Genomic DNA, 20,120 nt, shown 5'->3' on the forward strand with positions numbered 1-20,120 from the left:
ACAAGTAGATTGAGGCAATGTTTGTAGCTGTTGAACACATTCATAAAACTACAGTAGGATTTTCCAGTGCTTGAGTGACACTGAGCAGTGCATCACAGAGCTTGTAAGCTTCTTTCATCACTAATATGATCCCAAATGATTTGTTCTCTATCTCCCAACTGACACCTAGTGACTTTAGTGGAAGAGGGTATTGTAAATGGGAGTGGCCAAATGGCTGCCCTGGCGCATATGTAAAGTAGACATGATCCATTGTCTGAATGAGACAGAGCCTGCAAAAATGTCTTTCCTGCTTGAGCAGTGCCATGGGAAGTCACAGAGAGAAAATGTGGTTGATAACTATAAATAGCTTGAATGTTAAATGCATGGTACATGCTAGCCCCCCACCCTTAGATAGTTAACATTAAAGCAAAGCAATTGTTTACCTTATTTAGAATGTTGTCTCAAGAGCATTTGAAAGAAAAGGGTGCAGTCAAGCAGTTCATTGTTTTCATGGGCACTTACATTTAATATTCAGTGAATAGTCTGAAATTACTTACATTCTGCCAGAACTTTCCGTATCATATTTAAAAGTATTAGTTGAAAAATCTTATTGGTCATTTCATTCTCTGACATGGAGTGGGCTGTAACCAACTAAATTGATGTTCTTCACCTTCAGCATTTCTTTTTTTATATTTACAGGAGTATTTGCAGTACTAAGAAATGTAGGATAAAATGTACAAAATACACTGACATCAATTATGTTGCTGCTTACAGTCAAAAGGGGTGTGCATTTTGATGGGATTAAACTGTCTTGTGCACAAATATGTACCAAATAAAATGATAAGGATGGAAAGACGTGCCCTAGTCTATGACAACATCTATAAAATTCCAAGAAAACAGACATTGTTGCACTCATTGTATAGCATAGGTTGTTGGGAAATCAAAAGATGAAAGTTAATAGCAATTGATTTCTGTATGGTGCATGTCACACTGAGATGATACAGTAAGCGATAAACCACAGAGCAATGAAGGTCATGTGATGCGACATTGGTTGGACATTTGTCTACCCATGGGAATGATACAATATGCAATACAGTGTGATTCACCATACAACAAGCAACAAGATAGCATGAATCATGTTTCTGTTTCAATTTCAGTTGCAATCATGAGCTATTCCAAGAGAGCATTATTGTAGCTTATCATTATTTAAAGTTCAAAAAATGGAAAAAGACCAAGAAGTACTGGGTACAACAGTACAATGATATAAATATCAAACCTTATTCAGCTGTGGTTTCTCGTAAGCTCTCCCAACACGAACTCAGGTCCATGAATTCTACAGAATAAGTCCAGATAGTTTCCACTTTCTGGAGCAACTGTTATCAGCTGCTCTGACAAAACAGTACACAAATTTTCTACTTGCTATTTCTCCTGCTGAGCAGTTGCTCAATACAGTAAGGTAAGTCAGTGAAAGTGTGTTAATGATGTAAAAATATCATTGTGGTAGCCTTTCGCCACACACCTGTCTTAGGAGTTCCATATGATCTTGGCTCACTATGGCCATCTGGTAAGGCACTGAGTTTCTTCCTTCATGCAGCTACTTCCCCCCAATCTGTCAATTCTGCTGTGTAAATGGATACCTGCCTACTACAGTTGCTGGCTACCAGTGTGGAATAATAGCTCAGTTCTTAGAAAGGCTTCCACTGAACTAACCTCACCTGGTCTTGGTCTTCTCCTTGCAGTGTCAACATCAGCTTGTGTTCCACACCTTGATGGACATGCTTCATGGCGATGCACTTCATACTGAGATGCTTATCTGCAGTTGCAAGATACACATGCACCACACTGTCTCTATGACTGCTACACAGCCCAGCACGTATATCAGTGTTTCAGTGTTTCGTGCCCCATTTTCCACAAGAGATGATTAATTCCTTGCTCCACACCAATGAAATTTGGTGTTACATGGGTTGTGCTCAGGGACAAGGCAGCCACTTTGCTCGGTTCCTACCATGCCTCACCTTTCTTTAGTGCCACTGCACTGGGGTGCGCCTTTGTTGAACATCTGTTAATTTTGAGACTATTTCATGTTTTTTTTGGTAATAGTTTAGTTGTTTAAAAAATGTGTTGTTTCTTAATCAAGTGTGGGCATTGATCTTTTTGTGGCACCTGCCAGGCATTATTTCAAAAATTTCGTAAGTTAAGTAGGAAAACTTTCCTATACTGGTGACCTGATTATAAACTCAGTTGACTTAATTTAGTGTTTTGAATGTTGTTGGCTGCCTCATCTCATTATAGCATGTGTTTTACTCCTGCACATGTCACACCTCACCAGCAACTTCTGCTTTTATACTGTGGATACAAGTGTGCTTTGCATCTTGAGATATTTGTGTTGCATGAGTTTTTCCACCCCCTGTACAACATAGCAACTATGGCTTCCATCACCATCTCAACAAACGCCTTGCTGTATGTCACTCCAGTGCAACATGATATTATCACTGAGCTGACCATGTGCCTTGTGGAGCTGGAATGCTGCAATGCTGACGTGCACATGAAACTCATGGCAAAGTGACCACCAGCAGCCCAGCCCTTGGTGCCTCCACTCTGACACCCATACCACTGCTGTTCCTCCTGGCTTTGATGTGCTGACACCATATCCCCCAAACATCACCACCACTCTGTCTGGCCATGCCATGGTTCACATGCTGCCCTTCCATCTATGGGACCTGTACCTGTGGTTTTCCTTAGCAGACACCGTCTTTGGCAACTGCATCATCACCCAGGATGCCACCAAGTTTGCCAAGGTGATCAGCGAACTTGAGATGAAATATGCATTGGATCATGACATCATCTCATAGCTCCCATCTACTGATGGTTACGAGGCACTCTGGTGTCACCTCAGGATGTATCATCTGAAATGCAGCACATCAGGGTCCTCCTTTTCTTCAATCGGTTTGAGGACCAGGGACCCTTGCAATTCCTGCACCATCTCCAAAGCCTGACAGAACTACATATGGTCTCCAGCGGTTTCCTACACAACATCTGGCTGGCTCACCTTCCAGCTCTGGTATGGACAGCTGTGGTGTCGCATGCCAATCTCCCCCCCTCTCCCCCACCCCACTCCACCACACTGTCACTCCCAGCCTCAAGACAGGGTGCTTGGGATGCTGGCCTCCTGTCTGCAACTGCCACCACAGTGTGCCATCTCACTCCCACCCAGTGCAGTCAGCTGGCTCCTACTCTGCCAGCCACCCATTGTACATGATAAAACGGGTGCTCAATAAACTAAACTAAACTAAACCCTGCCACAAGCTCCCCCTTGTAGGTTGACATTCCACTAAAGACATCATGAGCTGCTGCCATCCCTGCCAGCTCGCTGCACACTGTCCAGGAGCCAAGAGTGTATGATATCCTCCCCTGCCTCAATGTTGACATGGCAACATTACAGGCAACTGTGACCTGTCTCAATTCCAACCACTGCCATCTCTGTAGCCCTAGACATTGGTGCAATGATGGCTGCTCCACTGCAATTCTAGCTGCCTTGCCTACAAATCTCGCAATGTGGCCCACCTTTGTTGGTATTAGAAGCACTCCAACCCAGATGCTGCAAACTGTACAGAACTCTTGGCACCCAAATGCCAACATCCAACAGCATAAAGTGTGCCTTTCTGCTACATGGTCTCCCAGCATCTGTTCATCCATGGCAAATTCTGCTGCCCCATTCCTGATCTACACTAGATCTGAGTTGTCTATCTTCCCACAGAAGCTTTTATGGCATCCTGGTGCCACTCCACTGTCCTGCTGATGGCATGGAATGACCCCATACATCATTGCATCTTCGAACTTGGTCTGAAAAGGGACATCTCCTGTACCTTCACTGTCACCAACATCACTGACCACATTATCAGGGCAGACTTCATTGGGCATTACCACCTGCTCCCTGATGTTGCTGGCTGACACCTCATTGTCAACAATACTGGGGTATCAATGAAGTACACCACTTGTCTTTCTGTTTTCTTTAATGTGAAGCAGGTGATGTATTACGACCCATACTCTGACCTCCTGGTGCAATTCCCTGCTGTCACAACCTCATCCAGCACACCTCATGAGGTCTGCCATTTAACTGTCCACTACATCGACACCATCCTAGGACCATTCATTATCTGCTGGCCATGGCCTCTATCACTGCAAAAATTCGAGATCACCAACACCAAGTTTGATGAGGTGCTCATTGCCAGCATGCTGCATCCTCTGAAGAACCCCTGGGCGTCTGCCTTTCACCCTACCAAGAAGAAGAATGGATGTTGGCCCCCATATGGTGATTACCATAATCTAATCATCTGTACCATCCCTCACTGGTACCTGGTGCTGTTCCTATGCAGATACAACATACTGGTTGGCCTAGATTCTCTGGGGCTAGAACCTTCAGTACATTCAGCTGCACCAAGGCTTCCATCCAGTCACACCTGAGGACATCCAGAAGACCACCATCATCATGCCATTCAGGCAGTACAGGAACACTTTTTTGGCCTTTGGCCCCCTTAATGCTGATCAAATGTGGCAGCATTTCTTAGATGGCATCTTGTGAGGCTTGCCATGCTTTTTTGCCTACTTTGACTACATAGCAGTTTTTCTGTTATGCCCATGGAACACTGAGAGCACCTCTGCAGTGAACATCTCCACCATCAAGATAGCAACATGCACTCTTGGTGCTAGTGAAATGGTGTTGCTGGACCACTTCATCTTCACTGCCAGCTCACATCCCTTGCCCAACAAGGTTCAAGCTATCCTCGATTTGCCACACTCAGAGACATTCAACAACCTCCGGCATGTTAAACTTCTTCTGCTGCCATCTGAGGAATGCTGCTGCTATGCAGGAGCTGCTCAGCACCGCCTTTCTTGGTGCCAAAATGAAGGGCTGTAAGCCAGCACGATGGATGCCACAAATGGAAACAACTTGTCTTCTACCTAGCATAACTTGGTGGGCATTACCCCGTTTGCCCACCAACATCCCACCAGCCCACCTGCTATTGTGGTTGAAGCCAGTCAGACAGCCACTGGCACTGTCCTGCAGCAGCATGCTGGTGATGCCTGGTGACTTCTCTCACTTTCTTCCCCAGCAAGCTCTCTGCCACCCAACAACAGTGGAACACATATGACAGAGAGCTCCTCACAACCTACAAGGCAACCAAATATATTTGGCCATTGGTGGAGGCCTCTCACTACATGGTCTAAATCGACCACAACCCTATAATTTTTGCCCATCGGAAAGACATTGACCAGTGCTCCACACATCAATTACGACAACTGTCATTCAGTTCTGAATTTACCGCTGACGTATGTCACATCAACAGAATCAACAGCATCATCACCGTCTGTCTCAGCTACAACTGTGCTGTCACTTCATCCATGGACCACGAGGCACTGTGACAAAGAGTGTTCATTCACGGCAACCTTATCTCATGCAACCATGTTATGCTGCATATCAGTGCTTACCTTTGCTGTTTTGCCTGCACTACTCTGGCCCACAATGGGCCTTGAAGTGGGACTCCAACATATTCACCCTCTTTGTTCATCAATAGGTTGACATCCACCTATGTGCAGCCCGATCCCACAACATCCGACCCAACTATTGTCTTCGTCAAAGCCCCGCAGATGCACACTGCTGCCAACACCGGTATCTCCAACAGCACTGGTGTCATCATTACCTATGCCAGTACTGACACTGCACCAAGTGTCCTCCCCCCTCTGAAGTTCCCTAGATGCCAGCCTACCACACTATGACTGAGGAGACTGCAGGAAGCCCACAATCCCATGCTGGTGCCGTTCCTGACCTACCTACCACTGGCAGCACAGGCAGCAGTACCCCTAATGCACGGGATGCTTACACCCCTACCCCTCTACATCTCCTGCAACCTGTGCCCAATGCAACGATTTTGCCTTCTTCCACACCAACAGTTAATTACACTGCCACATAGTGGCCTCTACCACTTACGCTGCCACTTGCTCTCATGCAGTGGACCACCACTGCTGACAGCCAGCCGCCCCACCCACCTAACACCCAGCATTCTAACATCTGGTGCCCACCTCTATTGCATGACCAGTGCAGCAGTAGTGCAGCAGCAGTGCAGTAGCGAGTCGCATATTTAGCTTTCATATTTGTTTTCTAGTTTGACTCTTAATTTCTTTCCGAGTGTTTGTGAGCTTGCATATTTAATTACATAAAATCCTTGCGTATTCTCGTATTTGAGAGGAGCGATATTGCTTATTGATAGCTGTAAAGTATAAATTCGTGGTGTCGTTAGTCAGATGTTTGTTTTGGACAGCCAGTCCGCTTTTGACACAGCGCAGTGGCCAATGAGCGTTGAGCAGACGCTGGTGAAGTATCAGTGCAGTAGGGAGTCGCATATTTAGCTTTCATATTTGTTTTGTAATTTGATTCTAAATTTCTTTCCGAGTGTTTGTGCGCTTGCATATTTAATTACATAAAATCCTTGCGTATTCTCGTATTTGAGAGGAGTTATATTGTTTATTGAGAGCTGTAAAGTATAAATTCGCGGTGTCGTTAGTCAGATGTTTGTTTTGGACAGCCAGTCCGCTTTTGACACAGCGCAGTGGCCAATGAGCGTTGAGCAGACGCTGGTGAAGTATCAGTGCAGTAGGGAGTCACATATTTAGCTTTCATATTTGTTTTGTAGTTTGATTCTTAATTTCTTTCCGAGTGGTTGTGCGCTTGTATATTTAATTACATAAAATCCTTGCATATTCTCGTATTTGAGAGGAGTTATATTGCTTATTGATAGCTGTAAAGTATAAATTCGCGGTGTCGTTAGTCAGTTGTTTGTTTGGACAGCCAGTGCACTTTTGACACAGTGCAGTGGCCATTTAACATTGAGCAGCCGCTGGTGAAGTATCAGTGCAGTAGGGAGTCGCATATTTAGCTTTCATATTTGTTTTGTAATTTGATCTTAATTTCTTTCTGAGTGTTTGTGCACTTGCATATTTAATTACATAAAATCCTTGTGTATTCTCGTATTTGAGAGGAGTTATATTGCTTATTGATAGCTGTAAAGTAGTTGCTGATGTCGGTATCAATGATGCCTGTCGCTTGAGTTCTGAGGCGATCCTCAGTTTGTACATGCGGCTGGCAGATTTGATGAAGTCCACTGGCCTCGCACGCGGAGTGCAAGCAGAGCTCTCTATTTGCAGCATAGTTCCCAGAGTGGATTGGGGTCCTTTGGTTTGGAGCCGAGTGGAGGGTCTCAACCAGAAGCTTCGTCGACTCTGTGAGGGTGTTGGCTGCAGATTTTTAGACTTGTGCTATTGGGTGGAGAATTGTATGACACCCCTAGATAGGTCAGGGGTGCACTACACAAAGGAAGTGGCTACTCAGGTAGCAGAGTACTTGTGGCGTGCACATGGGGGTTTTTTGGGCTAGGCAGTAGTGCGAGGTGTCCTGATGAACACTCTCCAGTCGCCGGGTAGGCAGGGAAATCAGGACGCGCTCAGTGTAAAGACACTTCAGCTATCAAGATATTAGCAGTAAATTATTAGAGTGTTCAGAATAAAGTTCCTTAATTTACTACCCTCCAGGAAGCATGTGACGCGCAAATTATTCTCGGGACTGAGACCTGGCTGAACCCTGAGATAGGAAGTTCTGAAATATTTAGTGAGGGTTGGAAAGTGTATCAGAAATACACATCAGGCACCGTAGGAGGTGGTGTCTTCATTGCAGTTGACAAAAATGCTGTGTCTACTGTGATTGTGAAGTTATCTGGACACGTTTAACAGGGATAGGAGAAATAAAGTTAGTTGTTGGGTGTTATTACCGGCCACCAGGTTCCATCGTGACAGTTCTAGAATCATTCAAAGGAAGTCTTTCATGCAGGAGGATCGTACAAACATACCGCTGTTTGAGTCTCATACAGATTCCCGTATGGAGGATATAGTGATAGACATCCATGGGGTTGTGAAGCAGCTGAATGGGTTGAAAATAAATAAATCACCAGGTCCTGATGGTATTCCAATTCAGTTTTATAGAGAGTACTCTACTGCATTGGCTCCTTACTTAGCTTGCATTTATCGCTAATATCTTCCCCAGCGTTAAGTCCCGAGCGACTGGAAAAAAGCGCAGGTGACACCTGTATATAAGAAGGGTAGAAGGACGGATCCTCAAAATTACAGACCAATATCCTTAACATTGGTTTGTTGCAGGATTCTCGAACATATTCTCAGTTCAAATATAATGAATTTCCTTGAGACAGAGAAGTCCATGCATCAGCACGGCTTTAGAATGCATTGCTCCTGCGAAATGAAACTCACCCTTTTTTCACATGATATCTTGCGAACCATGGATGAAGGGCATCAGACAGATGCCATATTCCTTGACTTCCAGAAAGTGTTTGACTCGGTGCCCCACTGCAGACTCATAACTAAGGTATGAGCATATGGGAATGGTTCCCAAATATGTGAGTGGCTTGAAGACTTCTTAAGTAATAGAACCCAGTATGTTGTCCTCGATGGTGAGTGTTCATCGGAAGTGAGGGTATCATCTGGAGTGCCCCAGGGAAGTGTGATAGGTCTGCTGTTGTTTTCTATCTACATAAATGATCTTTTAGATAGGGTGGATAGCAATGTGCAGCTGTTTGCTGATGCTGTGGTGTACGGGAAGGTGTCGTCATTGAGTGACTGTAGGAGGATACAAGATGACTTGGACAGGATTTGTGATTGGTGTAAAGAATGGCAGCTAACTCTAAATATAGATAAATGTAAATTAATGCAGATAAATAGGAAAAAGAATCCCATAATGTTTTAATACTCCATTAGTAGTGTAGCGCTTGACACAGTCATGTCGATTAAATATTTGGGCGTAACATTGCAGAATGATATTAAGTGGGACAAGCATGTAATGGCAGTTGTAGGGAAGGTGGATAGTCATCTTTGGTTCATTGGTAGAATTTTGGGAAGATGTGGTTCATCTCTAAAGGAGACTGCTTATATAACACTAATATGACCTATTCTTGAGTATTGCTCAAGCATTTGGGATCCCTATCAGGTCAGATTGAGGGAGGACATAGAAGCAATTCAGAGGTGGGCTGCTAGATTTGTTACTGGTAAGTTTGATTATCATGTGAGTGTTAGTGAAATGCTTCAGGAACTCAGGTGGGAGTCTCTGGAGGAAAGAAGGCGTTCTTTTCATGAATCACTACTGAGGAAATTTAGAGAACCAGCATTTGAGGCTGACTGCAGTACAATTTTACTGCCACCATCTTATATTTCACGGAAAGACCACAAAGATAAGATAAGAGAGATTAGGGCTCGTACAGAGGCATATAGACAGTCATTTTTCCCTCATTCTGTTTGGGAGTGGAGCAGGGAGAGATGCTAGTCATGGTATGAGGTACCCTCTGCCACACTCTCAATGGTGGATTGTGGAGTATGTATGTAGATGTAGACCTGTAGCATCAGTGCCACCACCAATGGTCTCACCACTACTACACCATGGCCCTCCAACAGTACCAGCCTTCACTGTCACCACAACACTCACCATCTGAGCTTCACTCTCATGTGGGGAGAACTGTGTGGTGATCTTTCACTGCACATCTCTCTTAACAGATCTGTATGATCCTGGCTAACTACAGCTATCTGCTAAGGCAGTGAGTTTCTTCCTTCATGCATCTTTTTCCACCTCAAAGCTGTCAATTCTGCCGACCAACTAGATAACTGCATACTACGATGGTTGGTGACTGGTATAGGACTATAGCTCAGTTCCTAGTGAGGCTTCTCCCAACCCTATCTCAGCCAGTCTTTCTATTCTCTTCCAGCATTAGTATCATCTTCTGCTCCATTCCCATGCCTTGATGGACACAGCACGTGGTGACATGTTTCATACTGAGATGCTTATCATATAGTTTCAAAATACAACCATTCCATGCCCTATCAATGCCTGTTACACAGCCCAGTGTGTAAATTGGTGTTTTCTGCTGCATTTTCTGCAAGGGATGATTCATTCCATATCCCATATCAATAAAATTTGGTGTTGTCCTGGAGGATGAGGTAGCGACTTTCTTTGTTTAGTGTTTGCTATTCATATTGCGCCACACCTTTGTCTAGTGCCATCACTTCAGTGAGTTACTTTGTCCAACATCTGTTAATTTTGAGACTATTTCATGTTTTTTGTAGTAGTTTAGTTGTTTAGTAAAATGTGTTGTTGTTTCTTAACCATGTGTAGATGTTAATCTTTGTGCGGCAATTAGCATTCATTATTTTACAATTTCTTAATTAATTTTGATTTTAGGTAGGGAAACTTTCCTACAATGCCATGAAAAATTTATTTTTTGTAAGAACAACTAGTATGGTACTTTACTCAATGTGGTATAAAAGTTACAGATTGATAAAGCTAGGACAGTATTTCTATAACTATACAGTTTTGCAGAGTAATATATGATTCAGTTTGAGGAGCATTCAGAAGAAACATTGCTGAGTTTGAAAAGTAATCATTTATCATTGATGATGTAGCAGTGGGTGGTGGAATCTGTGTGGGGGTAGGCAATGTTTTTGAAGAAACAGAAGCATCCCACAATGACGAGGAAAATCGTGATGTCTTCCTTGGGCTCCTCCAGCTTCTCATTCAGAAGTAACAGTAATTTATCTTTCAGTTCTGTTTTATGCCTGTCACAAAGTTCCCTGAAATCAGGGAACAAAGACAGCAAGAAACATCCAGCCAGCATCAGCATCTGATGACTCCCTTTGCCTTTTCATTTCAGTAAGTTTTTCATTTCCAGCTTTGGCTTATGCTGGCAGCAAATGGAGGGAAAAAACATGGGGCAGCTACGCACTCTGCTTAGCAGGCTATAGCAGGTGATGATAACCTTTCATGTGGCTCATAGCTACCAACCTTGTCACAGAGAATTTCCAACATATCTCTCATATTTTCTTGAAGTGGAGAGAGGTATTGCTCTCCTTCCAGTATTAAAAACAATTTTGATATGGTAGCTATATTCAGAAGCAGCAATATATGACCAAAAACACACCAAATATAAACTGGTCAGCAACTGCATTCTTCACTGCAAACTTTTCAAAATGTGTGCAGTGTTTATTTCGAAGTATCACAGGAACTATGGGCAATAACAAAAAGAAAACCAGTTCATTATCAAGCTGTGATATCACACTACAAGATGCAAAAAATCAGTTTCTTTCTTGCCATATAGTTTCCTTAAAACTAAATTAGAAAGAATGCACAGTAGAGAATACACATGAATCTCAGAACAGCAGTTTTTAATATTTTTCACAAAAAATAACAACTGTCATGGAAATAACTTTGCTTCATGCAAACAAAACAATGTTTTTTTTTATGCAAACTGGATGATGTGAAATTTCCCTCCCCATATATCATCTGAGACAAGTTACATGGAATGATCGATACTCTGAGTTACACCAGGCAGTATGATGGAGCTACATGTCAGTGTTGTACCACTGTTGTTCCAATTTGAACCAGTTAAATTATTTCCACTATGTTCCTATGCATTCTGCCAATGTGGATTGCTTCTGCATTTTATCGCTGGTCACGTGGCATATTGTATAGCTTCAGTGTAAACCATGCCTAACAGGGGCTAAAGGTGATACCTATAACAATTTCAAAGTTACACATTAGCAAAAATCTTCTAAAGATGCCCAAAACATGCTGATGTTCTTTAAAACCATGTAGCAAATTGTAGTCTTCTAATGGATCAGTTTGGTGTTGAGACACAAGATGACAAAGGGGAAAACAAAACCTTAAATTCTGCAGTTAAAAAATTGTTTAATTGTAACATTATACTATATTTCTACTGTTTTTTAAGTGTGAGTTGCTTCTGTTCATAAGAAGGCTTAAATGAGTAGGTGCACCGAGCGAGGTGGCGCAGTGGTTAGACACTGGACTCACATTCTGGAGGACGATGGTTCAATCCCGCGTCCAGCCATCCTGATTTAGGTTTTCCGTGATTTCCCTAAATCGCTCCAGGCAAATGCCGGGATGGTTCCTTTCAAAGGGCACGGCCGACTTCCTTCCCTGTCCTTCCCTAATCCGATGTGCCCGATGACCTCGCTGTCTGGTCTCCTTCCCCAAAACAACCAACCAACAAATGAGTAGGTGCACAGAGTTGTAGAGCATTATCATGTATCTGTTGTATGATTTTAAGACTGAGTTTGAATATAGTGACATAATTAGACAGGGAAAAGGCAACTTATTAAATTGGCCTGGAAATAGGAAACATTATTCGTTTCAGATGTAGCTTACACTATTGAAACATTATATCTCACAAACCATGGACACATGTGAACAATCAGATATCACATTAATAGATCTCCTAAAAGTTTTCAAGACTGTTAAACAATGTCAAAGGCACAAGCTTACACAGGACTGATATAATCCAGTTCATCATCCTGGATGCTGAATGTTAATCACAGTTATTAGGAACACACAAGGCAGCATGAAAGAGTATATTCCTGATGATACTGTTCTGCACAACGAAGTTTCATCCTTGAGTAACTGTGAGAGTCCTGAGGTCTATGCACAACACACAGTTGTTGCTGTGGATGACATCTTTTTTGGGGAAGAATTGCAGACATCATACAATATCTTAAAAAACTAACCACACTCACCTCATTATCAGTTAAAATAGAGGGCAGGTCCTGTGGGAGATTCAGATCAGCTCTCTGGCTGTCAGACAAAACACACTCAATCCAAATATGTTGTATTGACAGCTATGTCCTACATCTGTGACACACTGGTGGCTTCTCATCACAATGTAAGAGAATGCCATGCATAAATGGGTAGTGCCCAGTCTAAGCCATGTAAGGGCTATTTCTTCAGCTTGTCATGGTTAGGAGGAGATAAGAACTGAAGGTTTCATGGAACATAACTTATTATTCCTCACTTCCAGAGGCTGAGCCTCCCACCAACACATGGTCTTCACGTTCACAAATCAGATAACAGCCTGCAGGGGGACTGAACAGTGAGCAGGAGATGGAAGGGAACAAGCCTCCTTGGCAGCCGCATCAGCGAGTACATTTCCTTGGAGCACTATGTGCCCTGGAACCCAGCAGAAAATTATTTCCTTGTCCTACCTTTGCAAGAGGAGGAGAGTGTTCTGCATTTCTTGTGCCACCTGTACTGGGTACATCTGACCAATAACAAGAAGGGCACTGTGAGAATATGAGCAGATGAGGAATTTCTTCCCATGATGCCATCTCATTTGCTCCATTGCCCTCGGGATAGGAAACAATTCCGTAATAAACTGAAAACTGCTCTGAGAGTCCTGTCCCGAGAACAATGCTCGGGAACGTGACAGAGTAGCTGATAAAATCCTCCCACATAGACCCATCCATGTAAACAGTAATAAAATCCAGGTGGTGATGTAAAATCTTGTTAAATTTAATTTTAAAAAATACAGTCTGGTGTACAATTCTTTCTCTAAACAGTCAATTCGAAGAGTGGACTGTGCCTCTTCAGTAGCAGGGGTCTCCTACTCTACTCATGGCCTTGGACCTTAATGTCCCCACCTGTAGTAAATCAAGGCTTTTCCTCACATGAATCCCAAATGTCCTCATAGCCCAAGGACAGCCATTTTAGTGGCAGCTGTGCAGTGGTCTTGTGTTACTTCCTATTATTTTACAGCATTTGCATACATTATTATGTTATCATAATTATTTTTTAATTTACAGTGTTTTGGCAGGGAGTGATTAGGTAGGTGACTTCTGCAAATGGTACATCCTGATCACTAGTCTCCTCCATTGACTACCAGTATATTTTTCATTTTTAATTATGTTATGTATGAAAAACAAGGACAGCAGAACTCATTATGTCTCTCCTTTGTTTAATTGTTTGTATGACAGCGTCAGGTACGTCGCTGCCTAGCAGAAGGTCTGGTATCAACATATGAGCAAGCTGAATTGGCAGTGAAGTTGATGGGGATGAAATTTGAACGAGAGGAAGCATTAACTGCTGCAAAAGAATGCAGAGATCTTGATTCTGCACTATCATTTCTACAACAAGAATGTGAGCTTTGCATGGGAAAGTATCCAATGAAGCAGGTGAGGATCTGAATTTCTTATAATACTCTACTTCTGATACTTCTCTCTGACATCAACATCTTCCATTACAGATGTAAGATTTGCTTCAACATACTGATCCTTGTTCTTGAAATATAATCATTTTGCTTCCTCCCTTTTTCATGTAGCTCTGCAAAACTACATTCATCAGCAGTAAAATGTATTTTGCAATAGCTTCCTGAAACTGTATTTTCATGAAATATTATACAAATTTAACTTAGCTAAAGAATGAGAAGTAAAAAGTCTTTATTCACAATTAATCCTAGGAGAGAAGCCATGTTCCTGACTGATGTATTTTCTCATGTCTATTATATACTATTAATAGCTTAATTTATCATGACATTACAGGACAACTTGCTGCTATAGCTTGACTATGTGAATGCAATATAACCATAGGGATATAAAATCTTAATGTATATTCATGTACATCTAATAGAGATTCAGAGAGAGTTATAATAACCATAGTAAACTTAAAAAAAGCAGAAATAATTAAATAATGTGTGGATATGGATATTGAAGCTATTAAATTTCTAAAATAGGCTAACAGAAAATTGAAACGAAAATGATACTAACAACTTATAATTTAGTATCTGTCACATTATTCATAATAAGAGTAGTTGAAGACAGACACAACTAATGTTTTCATATAATAAGATAAAACTAAGCAAGAACTTGCACACCCTGTGGAAAAGTTTTTCAAATTGTTGCATATAATTATTCACTTACGCAACTTCGTCACATGTACAACTTGGGAACATTTAAAGAAAATATCAGTGCTGATTAACAACAAGATAATTAAAGAGTTTAGATGAAGCTTTAAAAAAAAGAGCCCACCTGTATAACACCACAGGCAGTATGATAGCAATTGTGATGTCCTCTGCTCTGCTCGCATCTACATCATTGGCTTAGGCTGGCCCTTGGTGACTTACCTACTTGAGTCTGGAGTGGTCCTGTCAGAGGATCAGTGTCATCTGAGTATTGGCACCCCTTGGTTGATAGTAATGTTTCACCAAGTACTCAGCTTCCATAACAACACTGGGTGGTGCCTTTTCAGCCTCTTCCCTCCCAACCAGCAACCACCAGGTTTAGAAGACAAAGGTGGTGCTTGGTCCAGATGAGATACCACCAAGGAAGGCAATGGGTCATTGTCCATGGGTGTTGCTGGGAAGGCCAAGGCAAGATGAGACTCAATAAGAGATGATCCAGTCATCACAAGAACAGAGGGTCCATTGGGGCGGAGGAGGGGGGGGGGGGGGGGGGTTACTGGTGGCTGCTGGGCTGCTGACCAAGAAGGGGCAGAGGCAAAGTTGGTTTCAGTGAAGCTGCCAAAGTCCAAGTGTGGAGGCCTTGGCATGCAGCACGGGCATGTGGTGGATGGAGACAATTTTGAGGGTTCAGGGGAATCCTCGTCACATCTAGAAATAAACTTTCCTGCAGGCAAAAGGGGACCGGGCTATACAAGCTGAGCAGAGTAAAGCCGAACGAGTGAATGCCAATCGCTGTCTGATTATGTGGTTGATTGGGTTTGCGAATGATCAGTGTTGTTACAATTACTAGGGAAATCCATAGATTCAGACGGCCAGAGTGGAAATAAATGACTAACAGGAATAACAGGTAAGAAAGATTAAGTATTACCTTCTGGGTGTATCCAAGAAAATGAAATTTTGTCAGAAAATTTTTGGCCAGAGTGCTACACTAGTAAGGGCCAGGTGTACAGTCCCCGTCTAGCAGCCGCTTAAGTTCTATTCTGGAATTAGCACAGAAAATGGTTTGTGGGAACATAACAACGCCTAACTGGAGAATAATCAGGGATAACTAAACTGGTGATTGTGGTAGGGTTAGTGAAGTTAACTGGCGAATAAGTTTTGACAAAGGCGGGAGTAGTTCCAGAATTAGTCATGACAAGATTGTTTGTTAGAATAAGGAAGGAGAGGAAACAGGGACATGACACAAATTAGGGAAGTATATGACGATTCCAAATTTATATTAAAATCTCATACAACTACTTTTTGATCTCATGCTCGAGAGACTGGAATGTATGGATGAAATGTGAAACTATTTTCTAACATAAGGCTTTTTGCTTGTAGTAGGCCTAACAGGCATTATATATTGGTCTTCGTGAATTATATTCTGACGTGTTATAAAAATGACCATTTGTGCCAAAACAGTCTCGTTTATTTGGTGTGTGTTATAATTTCTGCAGTATTAGTAAGGCCTATTTTGTTTTATTTAGCAGACAGTGACAAAATAGACGTAATCAGATTGAGAAACCACACCAATCTTGGGTACTATTTGTATTAACAGCTTACACAGTATTAGACAATGATATTTCGATTTTTCATGTAGCAAAATGTTTCACGAACTTTGATGAGGTAATAGCAGAAAGGAAAGCATGCTATGTAAAGCTGTAGCAAGATTAGAGAGAAAACAATGCTAGCAGCTAAGTATTGAAGAAATGTGCACTATATTGCTTCTCTCTTGTCTTTACTGGGTTTATATATACCATATTTAATTTTATGTCACTCAAAACAGAAAGTTATTAGCTAACAGGCAATAAAGAGTGCACATTTTCTGAAGAGTTCTTGTTCTCCCGATTACAAATAATCCTATCCAGTATTAACTGCGAGTTTTTTTTTTTTTTAATGATGGGCAGGATGTCAAACTAGGTGACTGGGAACAGGAGAGGCACCACAAGACATTTTAATTTCCACTGTCCTGAATATGGTTTGATGGCATCCAGTAAAAATATACACGGTTCAATCCCAAGGAGCAAAATCCAGTGTCGTGCGGTAGAAGAATGCTGTGTGAAGAGGGGTGTCACTGCACTCTGGCACACTTAAGACCAAATAACATGTCTTACATTTCTTCGGACATATGTTTTATGTATCAGACTGTTCAGAAAGATGTGCACTACAAAATGAACATATTTTTGAAAATTTGATTTTTTAAATTTTTGACGTATCCCAAACAATCGAGGGAGGGGGGTGGGGCTGAGAGGAGGGGAGGATTTCCACTGTTCTGACAGCTATGCATTAATCGCCTTGTAGAACAGTGAAGTTATTTTTGTTGATTCGCTAAAGAAATTTGGCTTGTATTAATCTTTTATGCTGAGGCAGTCAATGTGTTTGAAACGAAGTGTTTAGTTTCACACTATTGGCTAATTTCAACTGCTCACTGTATTTCAAGTGCACATTTTCGTCTTCTAGCCATAATAAAGAATCAAAAATGCGTTAATACAGTACTGGCACTCCAAGAATATTTACATCACGAAACCCACTCTGAAAAGCTTAATGTCAGGTCGAGGCCTACATCATTGGGAATCTGGACATACGAACGTGCTCTTTAAGTATGCACTTTAAATATGCCATTTTAGTATGGTTCACAAAATTCCAATGTTCTTGGAGTATCCTTTGACTTTTTTTCTTTTGTGACATGGGCTTCCTGTGTCATAACAGCTGCCAAAGTGCGGTGGCACCTGTTATCTGGCACTCTCTGACAACCACTGAAGTGAACCTATTTCTAACAGGTCGCGGGAAAATATTGCGAATGGTGGTTTGAAAAGCGTTACCTTCAAAGTGAATTTCCTTTTATGCAAGTTGAACTATGTGTGAGAATGTATGATGAATTTCTTATCTCACAGAGCGTTTGATGACGAGCCATTTAGAAGTATTTCAAGCCCAGATCAGACACTAATGTCGTCATTATGAGCAAATTGATGTAGTTCTACAGGAAGCTCTCTCTCCTCTGTGGTAGCTAATTTATTTGTGGAAAACTTTGAGGACAAGTCACTGGAATCGGCTAAAAATTTTACTGGCACATTTCTGTGATATATCTTAAAGAGTAACATGTGCAAAAAAATATCAACATTATATGTGAAAGCTTAGCTTCTCTTGCAGCTTATTAACCTTAGACACCAATATTATATGTGAAAGCTTTGCTTTTCTTGTAGCAACACTATGTATATTAATTTAAAACATCAACTTTTCCTAGATTGTGTATCCACAATACATAAGTGATGTTGCTGTTAGGTGACTACATCACGTGTCCTGTGGTCTGAATATCCACTGTCATTGGCTGGCAGGATCATGTGACACGAGCTATGACTGGCTTACAAAAGTGCATCACAATCTCGATTACAATGGTTCGGAAAGTAACAAGTGATGTTTGGTGGAATTCAAATTTATACTTTTGTATTACGAAAATATGCAGCATACGTGTTGCTGCACATCAAAAATCTTTCCAAAAGGAGTTTTCTTCCCTGAGTTTCATTTTCTAAAGTGCTGGGAAATTCTACATCCGTGTATAAAAACATAACCTTTCAAAGGATTGATAAGTTTTACAGTTCCGAGGGAAAATATATTGTCACTTAATAACACAGAAAAAGTGTGTTTTCATCTGAGAGAAAGTGTATTTTTAACTTGGAAATCCGGGAAAAATCCAGGAATTTTTTTTCCTTGTCCACGTATACACCCTGTGTATGAGTGGCTGGGTTATAAGTAAATAAAACTGGTAACTTTCCTAGTTAAAAGCACGTGATGATGTCCATAGGAACAAAGATTTGTCTCAGCTGCCTGCAGTGGTGGTGACCCTAAACTTACATAAGTAGATTGTTTAGCAATAAGACAAAGCACCAGTGTCCAAAAGTAAACTCACATGATGTTTGTCAATAACTGCGTCCAAGTACATTTTCTGAGATGTATTTTGAGATGTCAACATTTCTGTAGATTGGTCACTCATTTGGTTTAAATCCATAGAATGGGATGCATCCACACTGGAACTGCTACAACTTACCTATCCCACGTGTCCTTTATTGCCACATTTATGACATGTTATATGCCAATGATGACAAGAGCTGTGAGTGTGGTGAAGGAAATGGCATTTAAAGCTGGGCAATACTGCTGCTACTGATGCAGCCCATCACCACAGGTGAGGTTGTTTATAAGATTGTCTGGGCTGCAGAGCAATTGGGTGCCTCACAGGATGTGGAAAGATGGCATGTGTAACCAGTGGCAGAGGGTTGACTGTAACAATGTTTTCTTCCATCGGAAACACTCTGGGCTGTTTTGTGGGCTTCAGCTGTTTGCATAACTTCCATCAGAGATAGATCTCATTTCCTCAATACATGGTTCCTCACTTGTGAGTTGGGCGTAGGTCACACTTTAATGTCTCAGATTAGAGAGTACACTTCGTCTGCCACACAAATATTTAAAACTAAAATTCTTGCTTAATTCATGTAGGTTGGCAGTCTAATCTGCAAATTATTTATTTGGGCCCTTTTTTGGTGCCAAAATTCTAACCTGACTGCAATAATATCTTTCTATGTTAAGAAATGTTGTTGAAATACACTATGTGATCAAAAAGTATCCAGACACCTGGCTGAAAATGTCTTAAAAGTTCATGGCACCCTCCATTGGCAATGCTGGAATTCAGTATGGTGTTGGTCCACCCCTAGCCTTGATGATAGCTTCCAGTCTCACAGGTATATGTTCCATCAGGTGCTGGAGGGTTTCTTTGGGAATGGCACCCCATTTTTCATGGAGTGCTGGACTGAGGAGAGGTGTTGATGTCAGTCAGTGAGGTCTGGCATGAAGTTGGCATTCCAAAACACCCCAAAGGTGTTCTATACGATTCAGATCAGGACTCTGTGTAGGCCGTCCTTTACAGGGATGTTACAGTCGTATAACCACTCCGCCACAGGCCGTGCATTATGAACAGGTGCTCGATCATGTTGAAAGATCAATTGCCATCCCCGAATTGCTCTTTGGCAGTGGGAAGCAAGAAGGTGCTTAAAACATCAATGTAGGCCTGTGCTGTGATAGTGCCAAGCAAAACAACACGGGGTGCAAGCCCCCTCCATGAAAAACATGACCACACCATAACACCACCACCCCTGAATTTTACTGTTGGCACTACACACGCTGGCTGATGACGTTCATTGGGCATTCACCATACCCACACCCTGGCATCAGCAATTTTTCTCACCTGCCGCCTAACTGTCATAGTACGAGGGCTATCCACAAAGTACATTATGTTTTGGAATTAAAAATAAATAAAGT

General features: G+C 41.9%; 1 protein-coding gene across 1 annotated transcript in view; it reads left to right on the plus strand.

The window, feature by feature from the left end:
* Positions 1-20,120, plus strand: part of LOC126157305 (E3 ubiquitin-protein ligase lubel) — a 441,950-nt gene that overhangs the window by 358,980 nt on the left and 62,850 nt on the right. The window contains exon 17 of the mRNA XM_049916367.1: positions 13,849-14,046. Within this exon, the coding sequence (XP_049772324.1) occupies positions 13,849-14,046 (198 nt within the window). The remainder of the gene's footprint in view (positions 1-13,848; positions 14,047-20,120) is intronic.

The sequence above is a fragment of the Schistocerca cancellata genome, chromosome 2, assembly GCF_023864275.1.
Source record: "Schistocerca cancellata isolate TAMUIC-IGC-003103 chromosome 2, iqSchCanc2.1, whole genome shotgun sequence".
Lineage (NCBI taxonomy): Eukaryota > Metazoa > Arthropoda > Insecta > Orthoptera > Acrididae > Schistocerca > Schistocerca cancellata.